The sequence below is a fragment of the Megascapheus bottae genome, chromosome 5 (assembly GCF_031878675.1).
Source record: "Megascapheus bottae isolate mThoBot1 chromosome 5, mThoBot2.hap1, whole genome shotgun sequence".
Lineage (NCBI taxonomy): Eukaryota > Metazoa > Chordata > Mammalia > Rodentia > Geomyidae > Megascapheus > Megascapheus bottae.
The window spans coordinates 77343884-77361793 of NC_143513.1; the positions used below are offsets into that span (position 1 = coordinate 77343884).

General features: G+C 40.5%; 1 protein-coding gene and 1 long non-coding RNA gene across 2 annotated transcripts; both read left to right on the forward strand.

Moving 5' to 3' along the window:
- Positions 1-5735: 5735 nt before the first annotated feature.
- On the forward strand, positions 5736-7907 carry LOC150063693 (uncharacterized). The gene is made up of 3 exons (XR_016535450.1): positions 5736-5952; positions 6059-7308; positions 7579-7907. It is a non-coding gene; the product is annotated as an uncharacterized LOC150063693 (long non-coding RNA).
- A 6523-nt stretch (positions 7908-14430) lies between these two features.
- On the forward strand, positions 14431-17083 carry LOC150063694 (uncharacterized). Its single transcript, XM_090332251.1, has 3 exons — positions 14431-14717; positions 14832-15206; positions 16698-17083. Exons 1-3 carry the CDS (start codon positions 14669-14671, stop codon positions 17081-17083), a joined length of 810 nt encoding a protein of 269 aa, XP_090188377.1. The 5' UTR covers positions 14431-14668.
- Positions 17084-17910: the final 827 nt, after the last annotated feature.

Sequence of the window (17910 nt, forward strand, 5' to 3'; positions counted from 1 at the left end):
ACTGGCATGAAGTGTCCCAGTAGGAAGCTTTGGTGGAGAGGCAGCATGGCTGGGCTTCTGGGATTCCTCTCAGGTTTCTTGTGAGAGAGAGTAGGGGTCAGTGTCACAGACAGAGGTTCTATCTTGATTATGGAAGCTGAAAACACAGCATGAGATGAGCTCACTCCCGCCCTTTGCCTTTCCTGACAGCTTCCCCACCATTTCCTGTCTCTTCTCTCTTATCTTAAAACTCTCAGCTTCCTTCATGGTTTCTGACCTCTAGATGGTATTCTGGTAGGATTTCTTCATGTTTTCACTTCCAACCGTCACTTCCTCCAGCCTGACTCTTAAATTCATGAACATTTTCCTGTTTTCAACGTAGGTTGACCCCTGAATGGAACCACTTCAACATAGCTCTCACCAATATCCTCTCATCCTCTGCTGTCTCCAGTGCTGCTGCCCCTGCAGCAACTCTTTCCTGTCAAGGCCCTAACACACATCACTTTCAACATCTCTGAAAGTGCCTATCCTCCTCTTAGACCAGCCCAACGCCTAAGAAAACCGAAATCCCTGCAGATGCCTTCAAATCACCTTCCCTGTTTCTCACCTGGAAGAAAACAGTACCTGCTATGCCCCTTTCTATGACAATGCACTTCCTCTGGTCAGGCAACGTTGTAACTGTACCTTAAGGTCTGTGAGGTACTCCATCAACAGGAAGTTGAACATTGCTTTTCTTTTATTAAGAGAATATGCTGTTTTTATTGAGCTTGTAGGTTGTATCCATTGATCAAAGTTAAATTTTAGGCACTAAAACCAGTAAAGGTTATACATACAAAATACCCCACATTCATGTCTAATTTCTTTATGACAATTTTTTGGCCAATTGTGGGGCTTGAACTCATAGCTTGGGCACTATCTCTGAGCCTCTCTGTACTCAAGGCTAGGGCTCCCCACTTGAGCCACAGCACCACTTCCAGCCTTTTCTGTTTATGTGGTACTGAGGAATCATGCATGCTAGGCAAGCACTTTATAACTAAGCCATATTCCCAGCCCCACAATTAAAAAAATTACTTGTTGACTTGTAAGAATAATCAAGACTATCCGTGGGAAGAAATTTGCAAAATGATGTATAGTTTTGAGAATATTGAAAAGGAACTAAATCAAGATTGGGAAGTGTGGTGCATATGTGTAGTCCTAGCTAAGTAAGAGGCAGGTCATGTAGGTGCTACGGTTATGTAGTACCCAAGATACTAGGTAATCAGAGTGGGAAATGTAGTTGACACTGAGCTTATTCTCAGAAGCTGAACCATGGTGTGTGCATTAGTACCAGAAGAGGTTCTAGAGAATGAGAATAAGAAAAACTGCAGAGAAGAGGAAGAGGTAAACTTCTGTCAAGTTAAACAAGAAACAGAAGGCTTACAAACTGTCTCATGCAGTTTCATTTTTCACATATAACCTCAAAGTTAATATTCCCGTGTCAGAACTGGATTCCAAACTAAACAAAAAAATTACAATGAGTGATAAGTTATCTAAAACTACTAAAAGTCTATATTAAATAGAAACAATGTAGGAAGAATAGGACAATTTATTATAAAAGAGTTTTGGTAAATTATTTCTTTGTTTGAATGATATTAGTGATTATAGCTAACATTTACCCATTCATTTTGAATGCTAGACAGTAAGTTTTCCTCACATGTATTTGCAATGGATGGTTTACCATGTCATTGTAATCTCCCCCATTTTACAGAGAAGGAAACAGAGTCACTGACAAGTCAAGTAACTTGACCTTTATCACATACCTTGTTTGTAAAGGAACCAGAATCAAAAGGCAGACAGTTTGCTTTTGCTGAAAGAACAGAGTTTAGAAGGGAGGGGGAGGAAGAAATGGTGGGGCTCCTTAGCTTAGGACCTTGGAGAAAAGAATGCGAGTTCTTGGCCACTCCAGCTGGTGTGGGTCTTTGGTCACCTTCAGGGCACTTGCAGGGAAGAAGTGGATGCTGGCTGAGTGTTGCCAACGACTCTGTACTCGTTCTGAGGCTTAGTAGATTTTCCTGAGGAGATGTGCTTCTATTTGTCATGAGAACAATTTTTTAGAAATAAGAATTGGTGCTGAAATTTTTGGCAGTTGTATTTTTTCTGTGGAAAGATTATTTTTTATTGTCGGGATAGTATATAGAGGGGTTACAGTTACATTCTTCAGGTAGTAGGTGCATTACTTCTCACACATTGGTACAACTTTCCATGTTTATGTCACCATTTCCCTTCCCCCAACCCTTTCCCAATCATCTCATTCCCCCCCCCACTTCCCTTCTCTATTTCAAAAAAACATACATGCAATATACCAGGTAACAAAGTCAGATACAGCAACAGCATGAGATTAACCATAAGGGCAAAAAAAGAGAGAAAAAAATAACATAGTACATTAAGAACATCAATCACCCAAGGTAAAACTCTTGTTTCCATGTCCTAGGGTAGAGTTCATTGCATTTAGTCTCATCCTATATGTCCTTATATATCTAGATTTTTAACTATTGTAATCCTAGGAGAGTCCTAGCTGTGTACTAATTATTACAAATGAAGGAAACCATTGAGCCTATGTTCTTTTGGGTCTGTCTTACTTCACTTAATATGATTTTTTCAAAGTCTTTCCATTTTCTTACAAATGGGGAGATGTCATTCTTTCTGATGGCAGCAGAGAATGGAAAGATTTTAGAGTTCTATAAAATACTGCTCTTAAAAATTCCTTCCCTTGCCCTATACAACTATTTGAAGAAATTGAGGGCCAACCTGTGGCAGAAGTTTGCCCATTTCTTTTTCTCTCCTTCCCTCCCTCCTTCCTTCCATCCTTGATTACCTCCATTCATTCTCCTTTCCTTCCCTCCTCTTCAGATGCTTACTTATTTTGGATTTTATTTTGTGCATTTCTACTCCAGCCTGACTTTATCCCACACTCATGCTCATGCTAATGAGTCTTCTGTGGGACCAGAGCCTTTTAAGCTTCCTCTCCCACAGACATAGGTTTCCATCTAACGGAAGTGTCAGGAGATCCTGTGAAGGTATCTGGAGCTCTGAGTAGCTTCCTCCTCCCCGAGTCTTCCTCACAAATCCTGGCCATTTTGATCTCCTCTAACTTTTAGAACTGTTTTCTCAATTTAAAATTCCATGTTCTTTATTTCTTCTTTTCCTCATGTTAGACCTCACCCCACTTTTCCTTGCCTTAACAGAATCACAGTCCTGTGTTGCCTATTTTCCGATGGCAGATCATGGTTGTTTCATTTATTCCGTCTAATTTTTGTCCCCTGGACTGAAAAGGACATCAAAGACTGTTGGCTTCTACAAGGCGAACACGTCATTGAAAAGCCTTGATCAGAGGCAAGAAAAGCCTCCAAGAAAGGGACCCTCTTCTGTTCCTTTTCAGTTCTGCCATGCACTTGACATGCACCTGCTTTATGGCCCTTGGTCTCCTGGCTGCAGGCAAGTTCTTTATCTTTGTCTAGGCTGTCAGGTTCCCTATGGGGAATATTCTCCAGCCTCTATCTGCTTCCTTTGCAGGTTATCTGGATGAAACTATTCAAACTCCCCAGAACCTGATCACAGAGAAAGGAAAGAAAGGAAAGATGTCTTGGGTCCCTAGGAGAGGACACAAGTATGTGTTCTGGTATCTACACATCCTGGAAAAAGGGCTCAAGTTCTTAATTTCCTTTCAGAATGAAGATGTCATGGATGATACTGGGATGACCCAAGGGAGAACATTTTCAGCTCAGTGTTCTAAAAATTCACATTGTAGCCTGGAGATCCTGACTTCGGAGCCACAGGGTTCTGCAGTGTATCTGTGTGCCAGCAATCAACTCACAGTACTGAATCTGAGCTGAGCCCAGCGCACAAACTTACCACAGGCATGGCACAGAAAGCAGATGGCATAACAGGGTGGGAGGAGTTTATTTTTAAGCCTAGATATATATTTCAAGATCAAGGAGACATTACTGTCAGAATAAGTTGTGTCTTATAGAATACTGAAACAGAACCCAGGGATGTCTTTGAACCAAATGAGAATTTGATCTTAAAACTGATGAGGCTGAATTTTGAACTCTATTTTGTTCTCCATCTTTCTGGCTTCATCTTCTCTCTTGCTGTAACTTTCCATTTCTGTTTCCCACATAGAATAAAACCAATCCTTCTGAAGCCAAGAACGCACTCTCAAGGAAATTAATCATTACTGAAGAGCTGTGGTTTCCACTGATGCACAGGTTAGCTTTAGGAGGAACAGGACCAATCGGGAGTGAGTACTGAGAGCAAGACCAGTCTTGACAGGAGCAGCTGTGATGCCATTGGCCTGCTGCAGAAATTACTCTGGCTAGCCTCTGCTCCAGACTCATCTTCATGCCCAAGTCTGTCATGAATACCAGAACCCTCCCTCTGCTGTCTGATCATGTGAATGGTCACCATGGCAGAGCTTTATCTCAGACTCTACAACTTTATCTCAGAAAATGTTCTTTGACTCTATGCTACCCAAAGGTTTTGTGTAAAGTTTTGACACTTGCAGGAAAAGGTAAAACTCACAGGAACTTTTAAGGTAATGTAGGAGGCTTCACAGTAGGATGTTTCATTGCAAGGCACTTCTACCATGATGACAACTCTCTCATGCACCATCTTCTTTCCTAAAGTCTCTGGAATACCAGTGTCACCCAGATCCCAGGACATCTGGTCAGAAGGAGAGAAGTTACCCTAAGATACACACCTCTGAAAGACCACAGTCATGTCTTCTGGAATCAGCAGCTGCCAGAAAGAAAACATAGATGAATCAGGAATGCCAAAGAGACAGTTTTTCCAAGGAGAAAAACAGAACAAGAGAAGGAGGGAATGGAGGGAGAGAGGGAAAGAGGGAAGAAGAAAGCAGCAATCCAGTAGGTGATGGAGATAAGCGCCCAACCCAGATTTGGGCAAGTAAAAGCAGTATTTTCCTATATTACTCCTGCTTCCTGGTATTCTTTCTAGCTCAATCCTTGTTTTGTCCATTGCCTACTACATCTACAGACCTGGATGAATACCAGTATAGAAAAATTTTTCTATAAAATCAGAGTATCTGTGAGATGGTAGAATTAGAGTAGGATCATGGTTTAGAATATAAGAGAAACATCCAGTCGACAGATGTTACTCACTGGCAATATGTCACCTGAACTCATCCTTCTTATTCTCAGCATTTGATGTTAGCACCTACAGAAAAATGGCTTATCATTTGATTTTATGAGACAATTTTTGAAGGTCAGAAGGCAGACCAATACAAAGTCATTTCAAAGATACAGGTAACAGGTAACTTGCATATACGTTTGTTTGTTTATTTGAAATAGGGAAGGAAAGGGGGAAAATAAGATGATTGGGAGGGGTGGGGGGAAGGAAATGGGGACAAAAACATGAGAAGGGGTGTCAATATGTGAGAAGTAATGCACCTACTACCTAATGACTGTAACTGTAGCCCCTCTATACATTGTCCCGACAATAAAAAAAATACAGGAAACTGGTTTGACATCACTAGTCTAGAACATAAGCCATGGCTCTATAGTTTGCATTTTGATTTTTTGGAAGTATTTCAGGTGGCTCTAACATCTTCCTTACCCATATGATGCCGGGGGGCAGGGAGGGGAGGAGAAGGAGCACAAAACAAAAAAAGTAGAGGGCTCATTTAAAAAAAAAACACTACTCTAATTGTAAAGGTAAAAACCAAACAAGCCGAGCAAGACCCACCAGAGAATGGCTTCTCAGCTCTATAGCAGCACAAATGGGAGGTGCCAGTACATCTGCGAAATGAGCTCTTTCCTCTTCTTCTTCCTGTTGCCCTGTTACACCAACGCAAGCCCCAGTGCCAGGCTTCTCCCCTTGCTTGTCTCCCCGTAGTTTTTGGAGCAAAAAAAAATTCCTTTTCTACTATGAACATCTGGGTCTTGTGTCAAGTGGTCCTTTGCCTCCTTGGAGCAGGTGAGTCCCGGGTTCAGGTAAGTTCCTGTCTCAATGCTGTACCTCTACCCTTTCTTCATCACATGCCCTCCTGGGCTAATTCCAGATTCTCTCTTTTCTTCTTTAGGAACTATAGAGTGTGGTATCATTCAGACCCCCAAATTTCTACTCAAAAAGGAAGCACAGAGTGTGACTCTGGAATGTGAACAGAATTTGAATCATGACTCCATGTACTGGTACAGACAGGACCCAGGGCAAGGCTTGAAACTTATCTACTATTCACAAGTTGTAAAATCGATCCAAAAAGGAGATCTTGCTGAAGGCTATGAAGTCTCTCGGGAGAAAAAAACACATTTTCTTCTCAATGTGACTTCCATCCAAAAGAATCAGGCCTCTCTTTACCTCTGTGCCAGCAGTATGGCACAGTGGAACACAACCTCCTCCTCTCGGGGCATAAATGTTCCCTCGTCCTGCTTCCCCCACCAGGTGGCTCTTCTGTTCTCAGCACTTGCTTTGCCTTTCTTACCCCTCAGAAAGACTTCCAATGCAAAATAGTTGCTGGCATGGGTACACAACCTGGGCTGCTGCTAAACTCTACTCATTCACTCAACTGGTTTTCAAAAGTGCACATTTACACAGCAAGATTTAATTGTTTAGAATTATGTTTGTCTATATGAGTGATTTATAGAGTGGTATGATTCAATCCCTGATGGAAAGGAAGAGGCAATTTGACAAATGAAGAAGCAAATCCATAGTGTCTGACTTTAACAAAAACTGTAAAAAGACTGAGCGTAGTGATTCACCCTTGTAATTTCAGCTATGCGGGAGGCAGAAATCAGGAAGATCATAATTTGATCCCAGCCCAGGGGAAAAAGTTAGCTAGACCTCATCTCAATAAATAAATAATAAATAAATAAACAAAACAAAAAACCTAGTTTTGTGCTCAGCTATTTGGGATTTGGGAAGCTGTAAGCAAAAAGATCTCAAGTCAAAAGTGAGTAGGATAAAAATGTCCCACCTGAGAAACAACCAAAGCAACTGGGAGGGAGCAAGGGAAGGGGTGAAATTGTCCAAAAAGAAATATACTTACTACTTGACTTATGTAACTGTAACTGCTTCATAATAACAAATTATTTTAATGGCTAGGTGTGTGGCTTAAGTGGCAGAGTGCCCGACTAATAAGTGCCAGGACCCTGAGTTCCAATTCCAGTTGTGCAAACAAAACAAAACAAAACCAAGAAATATGAACAGCAAGTATCTCAGAAGAAGAAGATAAAGGACAATGAGTAGAGGCTGAAACTCATACCTGTTGCTTCTACCAGGAAAGACAGACCCTGTCTTCACACATTCTGTGTGTTGTTCCTGTCCTGGGCAGGGGTGAGTGGGGGTTGGGGAGAGCAGAATGTGAGGGTTGTGGGATGTGATCATATGACAACAGGTCATGTAAGGAGGATCTGGAGGCTGTCTGTCACAGCTCTTTCCCTGAAAACACCATGTGTCTCAGACTTCTCTGTTCTGTGGCTCTTTTTTTCCTGGAAGCGGGTAAGGCCTTCTGGTTGGATTCCAGTTTTAGCATTCTCTTTTGTATTTGGAATATCATGTTGCCTCTGGGGGCTTTACTTTTCAGCAAATTCTTTTCCTCCACAGGCTCCATGGATACTGAAGTCATCCAGAGTCCTAGACATCTGATCAAAGGAAAAGAGCAGAAAGCAAAGCTAGAGTGTAACCCTATCAAGGGACATGATTATGTTTATTGGTATCGTCAGAAACCACATGAGGAGCTCAAGTTTCTTGTTTACCTGTATAAGGAAGATATCATGGAGAAAACAGGAGCGATCAATGATAGATTTTCACCCCAGTGCCTTCGAAACGTTCCCTGTAGGGTGGAAATTCAATCCACTGAGCTAGACGATTCTGCACTGTACTTCTGTGCCAGCAGTGCACAGTGCTGAATGGTGGCTTTTCTTAGAACACAAATGCATTGTCTCATTATGGAGACTGGGCTCAAGAAACGAGTGTGCATTCCACTCCTAGAAGCCAGCAGATACCGGAGTTGAAAGAGCATAAGACAGAAGGGAAATCAGAGATTGTGGCTCTAGATGAGGGAAAGAGTGGTTATATTGAGGGAACGAGTGGTTATATAAGGAAGGGTAGAGAAGGAAGAGAAAAGCAAAAGGGAGCACAGATTCCCCATTGTGCTGAATGTTATCCAGAGATATTCTCTCTCTCTCTCTCTCTCTCTCTCTCTCTCTCTCTCTCTCTCTCTCTCTCTCTCTCTCTCTCTCTCTCTCCCTCCCTCCCTTTCTCTCTCCTCTCTCTCCCTCTCTCCTTCTCTCCCTCTCTCTGTCTCTTTTTCCACGCACACATACTTTGTCTCTTCAAATGGTCTTGATGAATTTATAGCCAACTTTGTAAAAATATGCAACCCAGTGTTTTTCATTTGATAAAGCTATGTGGGACAGAATAACATGACAAGCAGATAATGGTACCTTTCACATGGACCCTGATCCTCTGCTCCAACACATTTGCTGGTGGAACAGGAGCCAAGTGTGTTCAGAGATACAGGATGACAGCTTCTCATAGTCTATCTTGCCATTAAAAACCTTCCGGAAACTCAGCCACTGCTGCCCCCTGGAACTCTTAATCATACCATTAAAAAAAAAACCTTTATTGAGATATAAACACATAACATATGGCCCATAGGAATGTACATTTCAACCCAATTTGACAAATTTGGCACTCACATAATGTCCACAACAATCAACATACACAACAGCTGCATTTTCCCCTACAGCTCCTCTATAGCTTCCATTGAAGACTGCAAATTTCTCTCAACACGGGCTTGTCATTTCTATTATGTAAATCTTCCACCTAATTTGTTCATTTTTTCCTAAATTTAATTTAAACAACATTATTACAATTGTATCTTTAACACCCATAAGGAATTTATGCATTGAAATATTTTCTGCAAATATTTCCCATGAGCTCCTGGCAATGTTGTCTTTGCATTTCTTAATTGATGCTTCTACCTCAGTATATTACATAAAACAGTGTCTCCAGAAAGCCAGTGGTGCTATGAGAGCTTACAATATCAATTGTTCCTCATGCCAACCAACTGTCAGGACTATTCAATCTGAGATAAAGTATGCTCAATAAAACACAGTGGAATGTTGAAAATGAACTACTCAGTTTGTGGGGGAGGGAAGGTCTGGAGAGGAAAACTTAGGAGAAAATGAGGGAGGGAGTGACACTGTTCAAAAAGCAATGTGTCCATTATTTGAGTTATGTAATTGTACAGAACCTCTATACATCACCTTTACAATAAAGAATTACATAAATAAATAAAGACAAAAGCACAGTGGAAAAGCTGCAAAACTTCCTCAGGTTCTCTTTCAGAACAGGCACATGTGTTACGAAAACAAACTGCTCATGGTTGGTAGTTTACCAGTTGAGCCAGACCCTTAGTCCAGTGGAGAGAGCAGGGGTAGGCCAGTGCAGTCAAAACACTACTTCACATGAACTGGTAATGGTAGCTAAGTGAGTCGAGAGAATGGGATGGGTTGGGTAGATGGAGTGGGGAGAGGTAGGGATGATGGGTGGGGTGAAACTGATGAAGATACATTGTGTTCATAAATTGACATGTTGAGCTGAAATTCCTTTGTGCAACTACTTAAGATGAATGAATGAATGAATGAATTAAACTGCACATTCAAAGCAAGGGCATGTTTTACAGTTAAGCACGTGGTTGAAAGGAAAAATTGGGTGTGGATGGTCAAGTCAGTACATTCCCTTCTTGAGCCTCTAGAGGACAGCATTTGTCAGGGTTGTAGCTCCACCGCACAGAATGTCAGCCTGCGGTTAGTTGTACTTGTGGAACACAGAACTGTCTTGGAAACATAGTTCCTACTCAGCGTTGGTGTGAATTTCAAAGTGTTCTGAAAACACAATTCACTTAAATTGTGGAAAAAAACCCCACAAGAGTTCAGGTGGATAACTACCACACTGTGTGATATGACAGTAGACATGAAATCTCCTATAATGCTAGAAAAAAATCTGTTCAACAATATAAACGTTCTATAAATGATCTACTCCTTGGAGCTATCCTTAGAGTATGACACTGCCTAAAAATGCACAGAGCTGGGATCTACCACCAACCCAGCCACCCCCTTTGGTAGCAGTGAGTTTGGACACTTGTAGTTGTTGCAGTACTTGAACCCTGGTGTCAATCCCTTTGTTTTTCAGTTACCTTTGAAATTGGATTTCTCATTTATGCTCAGGCCAGCTGGGACCGTAGACATCCTATTTGTGCTTCCCAAGTAGCTGAAATGACAAGTGAATGCCATCACTCCAAACTCTCTAGAGGAATCTTTCGAACTTTTTGCCCTTGTTGAGTTTAAAAAACAGCCCCCTAATCTCCAGCATCACAAGCATGAGCCACCATGGCTGCCCAACACAAGTACCACGAGTTCTGTAGAGCTGTGTAAAATTCTGTCAAGAAGAACAGTGTTCACATTACCATCCCACGGTGTTGAGATCGGAGACATTGCAACAGTGTTAACATACGTCATTGCAAGGGATCAGTTGTCGATTTTTTCTTCGTTCTGTTTTGGGGAACGTAATTTTTTCATATATTTTATTGTAATTAATAGAAGGGTTACATTATATTCACCAGATAGAAGGTGCATTACTTCACATACATTGATACCCTTTCTCATGTCTCCCATTTCCCTCATCCCACCCCCACCCCTCATCTTGTTTTCCCCCTTCCCTATCCCACTTCAAATAACCAAATACACATATATACAATATATCAGATAACCAAGTGAAATACTGTAGCAATATGAGATAACCAAGGGACAGCAAAAGAGATGAGAGATAACATAGTATATTAAGGACAACAATCACTCATTATATGGCTTTTGTTTCTATATCCTGGAGGGCCTTTCATTTAGGGTCATTCTATATGTCCTTATGTATCTAGGTTTTGTTCTGTTGTAAATCTTTGCTAGGAGAGCCCAAGGTTTCTACCGATTATGACAAATGAGGGAAACCAATGAGCCTATGTTCCTTTGAGTCTGGCTTATTTCACTTAATATGATTATTTGCTAAGTCCATTTCCTTACAAGTGGGGCGATGTCATTCTTTCTGACAGCAGAATAGAATTCCATTGTGTATAAATACCACATCTTGTTGATCCACTCATCAACTGAGGGGCATCTGGGTTGGTTCCATATATTTACTATAGTAAATATTGCTGCAATGAACATCTTTGTGCTAGTGGATTTAGTATGTCCTTGTTTCTGGACGATTGGGTAAATTGCCAAGGAGTGGAATTGCTGGGTCATAGGGGAGCTCTATGTTTAGTCTTTTGAGGAACTGCCATACTGCTTTCCATAGTGGTTGAACGAGTTTACACTCCCACAATAGTGTAGTAGTGATCCCTCCTGGCCACATCCCCTCCAGTATCTGTTATTAGATTCCTTGATCCTGGCCATTCTAACTGGAGTGAGGTGGAATCTTAAGAGTTGTTCTGATTTGCATTTCTTTTATGACCAGAGATGTTGAGCATGTCTTCATGTGTCCATAGGCCATTCTTATTTCTACTCCAGAGAAGACTCTCTTTAAGTCTTTGGCCCATCTTTTAATGGGCCAAATCTCTTTGGAGATTAGTTTTGGAGTGATTCAATTTTTTGAGCTGTGGATATATTTTAGATATGAGGCCTTTGTCCGTTGTATGGTTAGTGAAGATCTTCTCCCACTCTGTAGGCTTTCTAGTTAATTTGCTAGCTATGTCTTTTGTCATACAGAAGCTCTGCAGTTTAATGCAGTCCCATTTATCCAGACTTTCTCTAATTTGTTGTGTTTCTTGGTCCTTATTAAGAAAGTAGGAACGTATTTTTTATTACAGAATTTCTTGGTGCATGATTTCCATCTTTCATGCAAAAAGACGCTCGTACTTCAATAATGGCTCTCCAGTATCACATGTACCTGAGGACAATGATGGTGGTAGTGTGGTGGTGGTGATGGTGAGGGTGTGATGTTATGGCATGAATAATGAGGACAATGGAGGGGTCTAGCCACCATCTCTCTGTCTATCTAACATCTATCTACTATGTAGCTACCTGCCATTTATTTTTATCCTTTATGTGTCATCTATCAAGAGAGAGATTACATATTATACCTTATTATTATGTGTATTTCTATAAAAGAATACAAATTATGAAAAATCCATGTTTCCAAAACCAGAATATAGTCAGGTAAGAATCTGTCATAATTCAAGTCTGCAAACCAATTTAAGTCATCTTCCTCTGACATCTTTAACCAATCTAAGATTTACAGATGTTGACAATGAAATTTCGGGGATCTGTGACCTTACTAATATTTGTGTCTGTGGATTTCAACATGGGGCTTTTTCTCTTTTGAGGAAGAAAATATTCATCTATGATTCCAAATTTGCCAAGGGATGTACAGAGATTCATAGAATTCATCAATTTAAATAGAAAAAATACATCTTTATTTTTAGTAATCTCTAATTGAGAATAAATCATTTCCTGCCATATAATGAGTAATAAGAATCATTGGAGTAATATCTGTGACAAAATCGGTAATATAGATCACAGATATTTGCATATACGTTGCATACATTGCTGCAGATATGAAAGCCATATTTTTTACATTATACAGAATAAATGTCATTTAAAACAAAATTTTTGTCCTTCATGGGGCTTGAACTCTGGACCTGGGTGCTGTCCCTGAGCTCTTCAGATCAAGGCTTCCACCCAATCCCTTGAGCCACAGCCCCACTTCCCGTTTTCTAGTGGTTAATTGGAGATAAGATTCTCATGTTCTTTAGTGTCTGGATTGGCTTTGAATTGAGATTCTCAGATCTCAGCTTCCCCAGTAGCTGGGATTACAGGTGTGAGCCACCACGCCCGGCTGTAAATGTCGTTTATTATCATCACTACTTTGAAATAATTTCACTATTCACTATTTCTATTTATTATGTATGTATTAATATGTTATAAGTTTAAAATAATATTTAAGTATCTTTACTTCAAGATAGCTGTTTCGCTTTGTTTATACTTTTTAAATATTAATCTGCAAAGAAAGTCCTTGGGGTTTATCAGAGTGACAAGGAAAGTCATAGTAACAATAAAAAAAATAGTCCCCATTCAAGGAAGGAGATCTTAATTTTGCAAGTGTAGCTGGATACCTGAGGTCTGAACAGAAGTCTTGGAAGATACCATGCAGTAAGCATCCTTTTTCAGATTTTACCCACAGGGTTACTCTAATAATTGCCACTCTAAATCATCCTCTTCCATCCTGTCTCTCTCTGGCTCTCTCCACCACTCTCCTTCCCTTCTTCCTTCCTTGTCCTATCTTTTTCTCTCTTCTGCTTTTCTTCCAGGAAAAGACAATAACAGCTACCCAGCCATTAAATTCCAACCAAAAGTTTATCATGAAAGTATCTTCTATTACAGATTATCAGAGACAAGGTATAAAATACCAACATCTGCCTAAAAACAGCTCTTGTTAAGAAACATTGAATGTATGACCTTGTTTTTATTTATCTCAAGAACTCATTTCATGCAATGAATGGAGCATTCATGCAAATTCTTATTCAGTGCATGGAAATATTTTAACTGGTGCATTCCTGGGTTAATAAATATTGGTTTCTCTTTGAAATGGCATTAATTTTCTCACTCCCTGTGAATTAAAAATCCAGGCCCAGAAAATAGCGATAGAAAAAATAAATTTGGTATTGTTTATATGTTAAGAATATGTAAATTCTTTATCATCTATCTATCTATCTGCCTATCTTTTATCTATCTATCCATCTATGTATCATTTCAGAAAAACCTCAATACTCTAATTTGCAGATGACAAAGTCAAGTCAAAGTGAGAGTAAATAATTTCACCAAGGTTACATAGCTGGTAGACAGCAGAGTGAGAGTTCATGTTCTTGCCATCATCCAAACCCTGGCTCTAGTCTCCAACAGGTAGCTGAGATCCTCTGTTAAAACGACAGAAGTAGCTCTACCTCATCTACATTACAAATGATGGAGAGAATATATTTTACGAAACTGCACATTCAAACTGTGTTTGGATTGTCCTCATCTCCACAATATTTGTCAGAAAAGCAAGACAGTCCACTGACCCTGAAATCTTCAGATGTTTATTTTTCCTCACTCATTACAGCCAGTACAGAGGCACACGGCTTTCTGACTTTGATTCTGACCAGAAAATACAGCATTTCATCTCCTCCGTATGGGTCCTTGTACCATTTAGAAGTGATATAAAGAACTTTTGCAAGCAGAAGTGAAGGTGTGAGGGAGCTGGCTCTCTCTGAGTCCTATCTCACTAGTAGAAATACCAGCAATGACATATTCTTGTAGCAATGGTAGGCTTTACATATTGAACAGGGGCATCTCTCAAGACATGGTGTATATACGTAACGATCTTGAAAGATTATCACTAAAGCATTGATTGTGCGATTATTATCTACAAGAAGTATACTTATTACAGAAAAATAGGAATAAAATACGTTTAAATGAATCAAACATCAAGCAGTTATATTTCCGGGTGAGATTAAAAGCATCCTCCTCCCTCATGAAATGCGTTTCCTCATATTCGCAGCAGTGGAGTGAGGATGATGGGTCCTCAAGGGGTTCACCTCACAGGAAGTATGTTGATGGAGACATGAGTCACCTCACCCTCTTGCTGCAGTGCTGTGACCATGGGCTCCAGGCTTCTCTGCTGTCTAGTCCTTTGTCTCTTGGAAGTAGGTGAGTCCTGAGCCTAAAAGAACAGCCTTGGCCCTGGGCTTGCCATCCACAGACCCAGGCTTTATTCCTCATTGCTCTCCCTCTTGAGCACTCTCCTCTTTCCTTTTCTTCCAGGCCCTTTGGATGCTGAAGTTGTACAGGATCCAAGACATCTGGTTAAAGGAAAGGGCCAGAACGCAAAGATGGATTGTACCGCCAAACAAGGACATACTGCTCTTTACTGGTATCAGCAAAAAAAGGACAAGGGGATTCAGCTGTTGTTTTACCTTTTGAATAACCAAGTTCTTGAAGAAACAGATACAGCCAAGGGGCACTTCTCGGCTAAATGTCCCCCAGGTTCACGCTGCCACTTGGAAGTTCTGTCACCTGAATTAGGAGACTCAGCACTGTATCTGTGTGCCAGCAGTCAATCCACAGCCCCACAAGCTTCCTTCCTCTCAGTGCATAAACCCATCATGGACCCTATTCAGGAAGCAGGTGATGGGGCAGGTCGGTAGAAAGCAACAGAAATGAACTGTAGCTGGTAATATTAGCTCTAGCATGATGGAATTTCATAGACAGTTACAGGGTGTTTGGCAGCCAAGAGAGTTGGGCTGACAATTCTGGTATAGCCCTGCTTGGCCCAGAGCTGGAGTGTCTGTCCTCTTCGCTCTCATTTTTTCCTATTTTGTTTCATTCTTTTCTCTGTGTGTAAACCATCTTTCTCCCATTTTCCTAGTCCTCAGTGCGAGAATAAAATATTTACCAGAATATAAAATCGGTTGCTTGGTCTACCATACTGATCAAGATTACCCTGGCTCTCTCTAGACCCAGGTTTAAAATCTCAGGAGAAAGAACGATTCAGTTGTGACTTCATGGAATACCCAACTGTACTTGTGTATTTATGTGTTTAAGAAATCACACGAATGATGGCGTATTATAGATACCACTCCGTTCAAAGTGACTAGAACCTTCCATGTTCAAGTCTTCCGTCATGGACTCCGATTTAAGTAAGGCAGTTAGTTCTCTGTAAACCCTTCTGAACACACACTTTTTCCCAGAATCCTGACAACAATGACACACTCATACTTATTAATCCAGAGCACATATGCTTACCTCACAGGTTTATACACGCAACAACATTAATAATGTTGAGATGTAAACAAGTACATTTATATGTTATTTATCTACATACCATCAGTGGACTCTTCAAATTTGTTTTTTCAGTCTACAGTTTCACATAAACATGTCTAAGTCTTCTTACCCTAACCTATACCTTCTTAGGACATATTTTGGAGGTCTAAATTTTTGTCAGTCTAGCACTATAAATAGATTAAAACACTTATTTTCTCTCCCCCCTCCCCACTCTTACAAACCTCTGTCTGTCTCTCTTAAGATATTCTTAGCATTTACCATGGAGATGCAGATGAAGACTGAGAGAGACAGAGAGAGACAGAGATCTCAAAATGTGGTCATTGACTAGCATACTATGAAGTGTTTACTTCAGTACCTAGTTTGTTTTTTAGCTTTCCAAAATATGTGTGTACAGTTAGTTTTAGTGAAAATGCATATAAAATGTTAAAAGTGAATAAATTATCGGTCTTGCTTATTTTATCACTTTCTGAAATCACATATCTATGTATATATATTACTCTTAAGTAAATAAATAAAGTGTTAAACAGCTCTATGTTTTCTGTTAGAACAAAAGCTTTCTCCCTGATATCATGAAGGGTCTTCACCAGCAGCATGAAGCAGGAACGTGGTGGTGTTGACTCTCAGGGGATTGCGTCACAGGAAGCTTGGTGTTGAGGAATGGAAAGGCATCATCCCTCGGTTACTTCAGTGTGACCATGGGCTCCGGGCTTCTCTGTTTTGTAGTCCTTTGTCTCTTGGGAGCAGGTGAGTCCTGAGTACAGAAGAAAACTCTTTCTCCTATGCTTTCCTAAGCTCAGAAACAAGTACTTTGCCTTGTGTCAGATCCTTTGCCTTCCTCTCTTCCAGTTTCTTTGGATGCCAAAGTTACCCAGACCCCAAGATACCTGGTAAAGGAGAAAGGACAGAGAGCAGAGATGGATTGCACACCCAAACAAGGACATGCTTATGTTTATTGGTATCAACAGAATCAGAAGCAAGAGTTTAAGCTTTTGATGTACTTTCAGAATAGTGAACTTCTGCAAGAAACAGACACAGCCAAGGGGCGATTTTCAGCAAAATGCCCCCCCAACCTCCCCTGCACTCTGGAAATCCCATCCTGTGAACCAGGAGATGCAGCCCTGTACCTGTGTGCCAGCAGCCAGGCCACAGCATTTCAAGGCTCCTTTTTCCCCATGCACAAACCCACTGCACACCCGACTCAGGAAGCTGGTTGTGTGCTCCACCGGAAATGACAGCAGAGAACTGGCTCTGCACAATCCACAGTGAGATTTCATACAAGGCTAGATCTCCCTTCATTGGGCTCTCAGGGTGAGAGTAAGAGTTTCACTAAAAATCATCAATCCATTGACACTGGAACACCGTACTCATACAGATCAGACTGATCTTTCTACCCCTAGGTTTAAAACCTCAATAGAAGGTGTATATAAAATTACATCGATGACATTAGGTTTTGTTCCAAGTCTGCTTCTTAGATTTTCCCCCTAACTCAAAGTGAGTGGAAAATTCATTGTGTCTCTCTGAGTAACACTCCTAATCCAGATTCTCAGAGAACACACACAATGTTCCTCCAGTTCTTGTCAACGTTAAAACATGCAGCCCAGCATGGATTTGCATAATCACTTTTTAGTGATTTGAGTCATCCATTGCTTTATGTGAATAAATACCACCATGGGGCTCTTCAAAATTATAAGCCTGCAGTCTTACACTTAGTGCATCAAGTTTCCTCTCATACCTACACTGCATATCTATTCAGGACATAACCAGAGCTGTCTTTTACTGCCAATTTAGCAGTGTGAGTAGATTCGAAACAGTCTGCTCTCTCTCATTCTCCCCCAAGACATCAGCAGTAATTAACATAAAGATGCACTTAATTGTTTAAGAAAGAAATACAAGAATTTGATGGGAAATGAGAAAGAGATAGATTAAAAATGGAGAGAGATCTAGAAAGGATATTCTCAATGTATCAACCATGTAATCATTGACCAGAAATCACATCAGGTTTTAATTTATTATATTTTTATATTTATAACTACATTATATTTATTTTAGAACTCTAAAT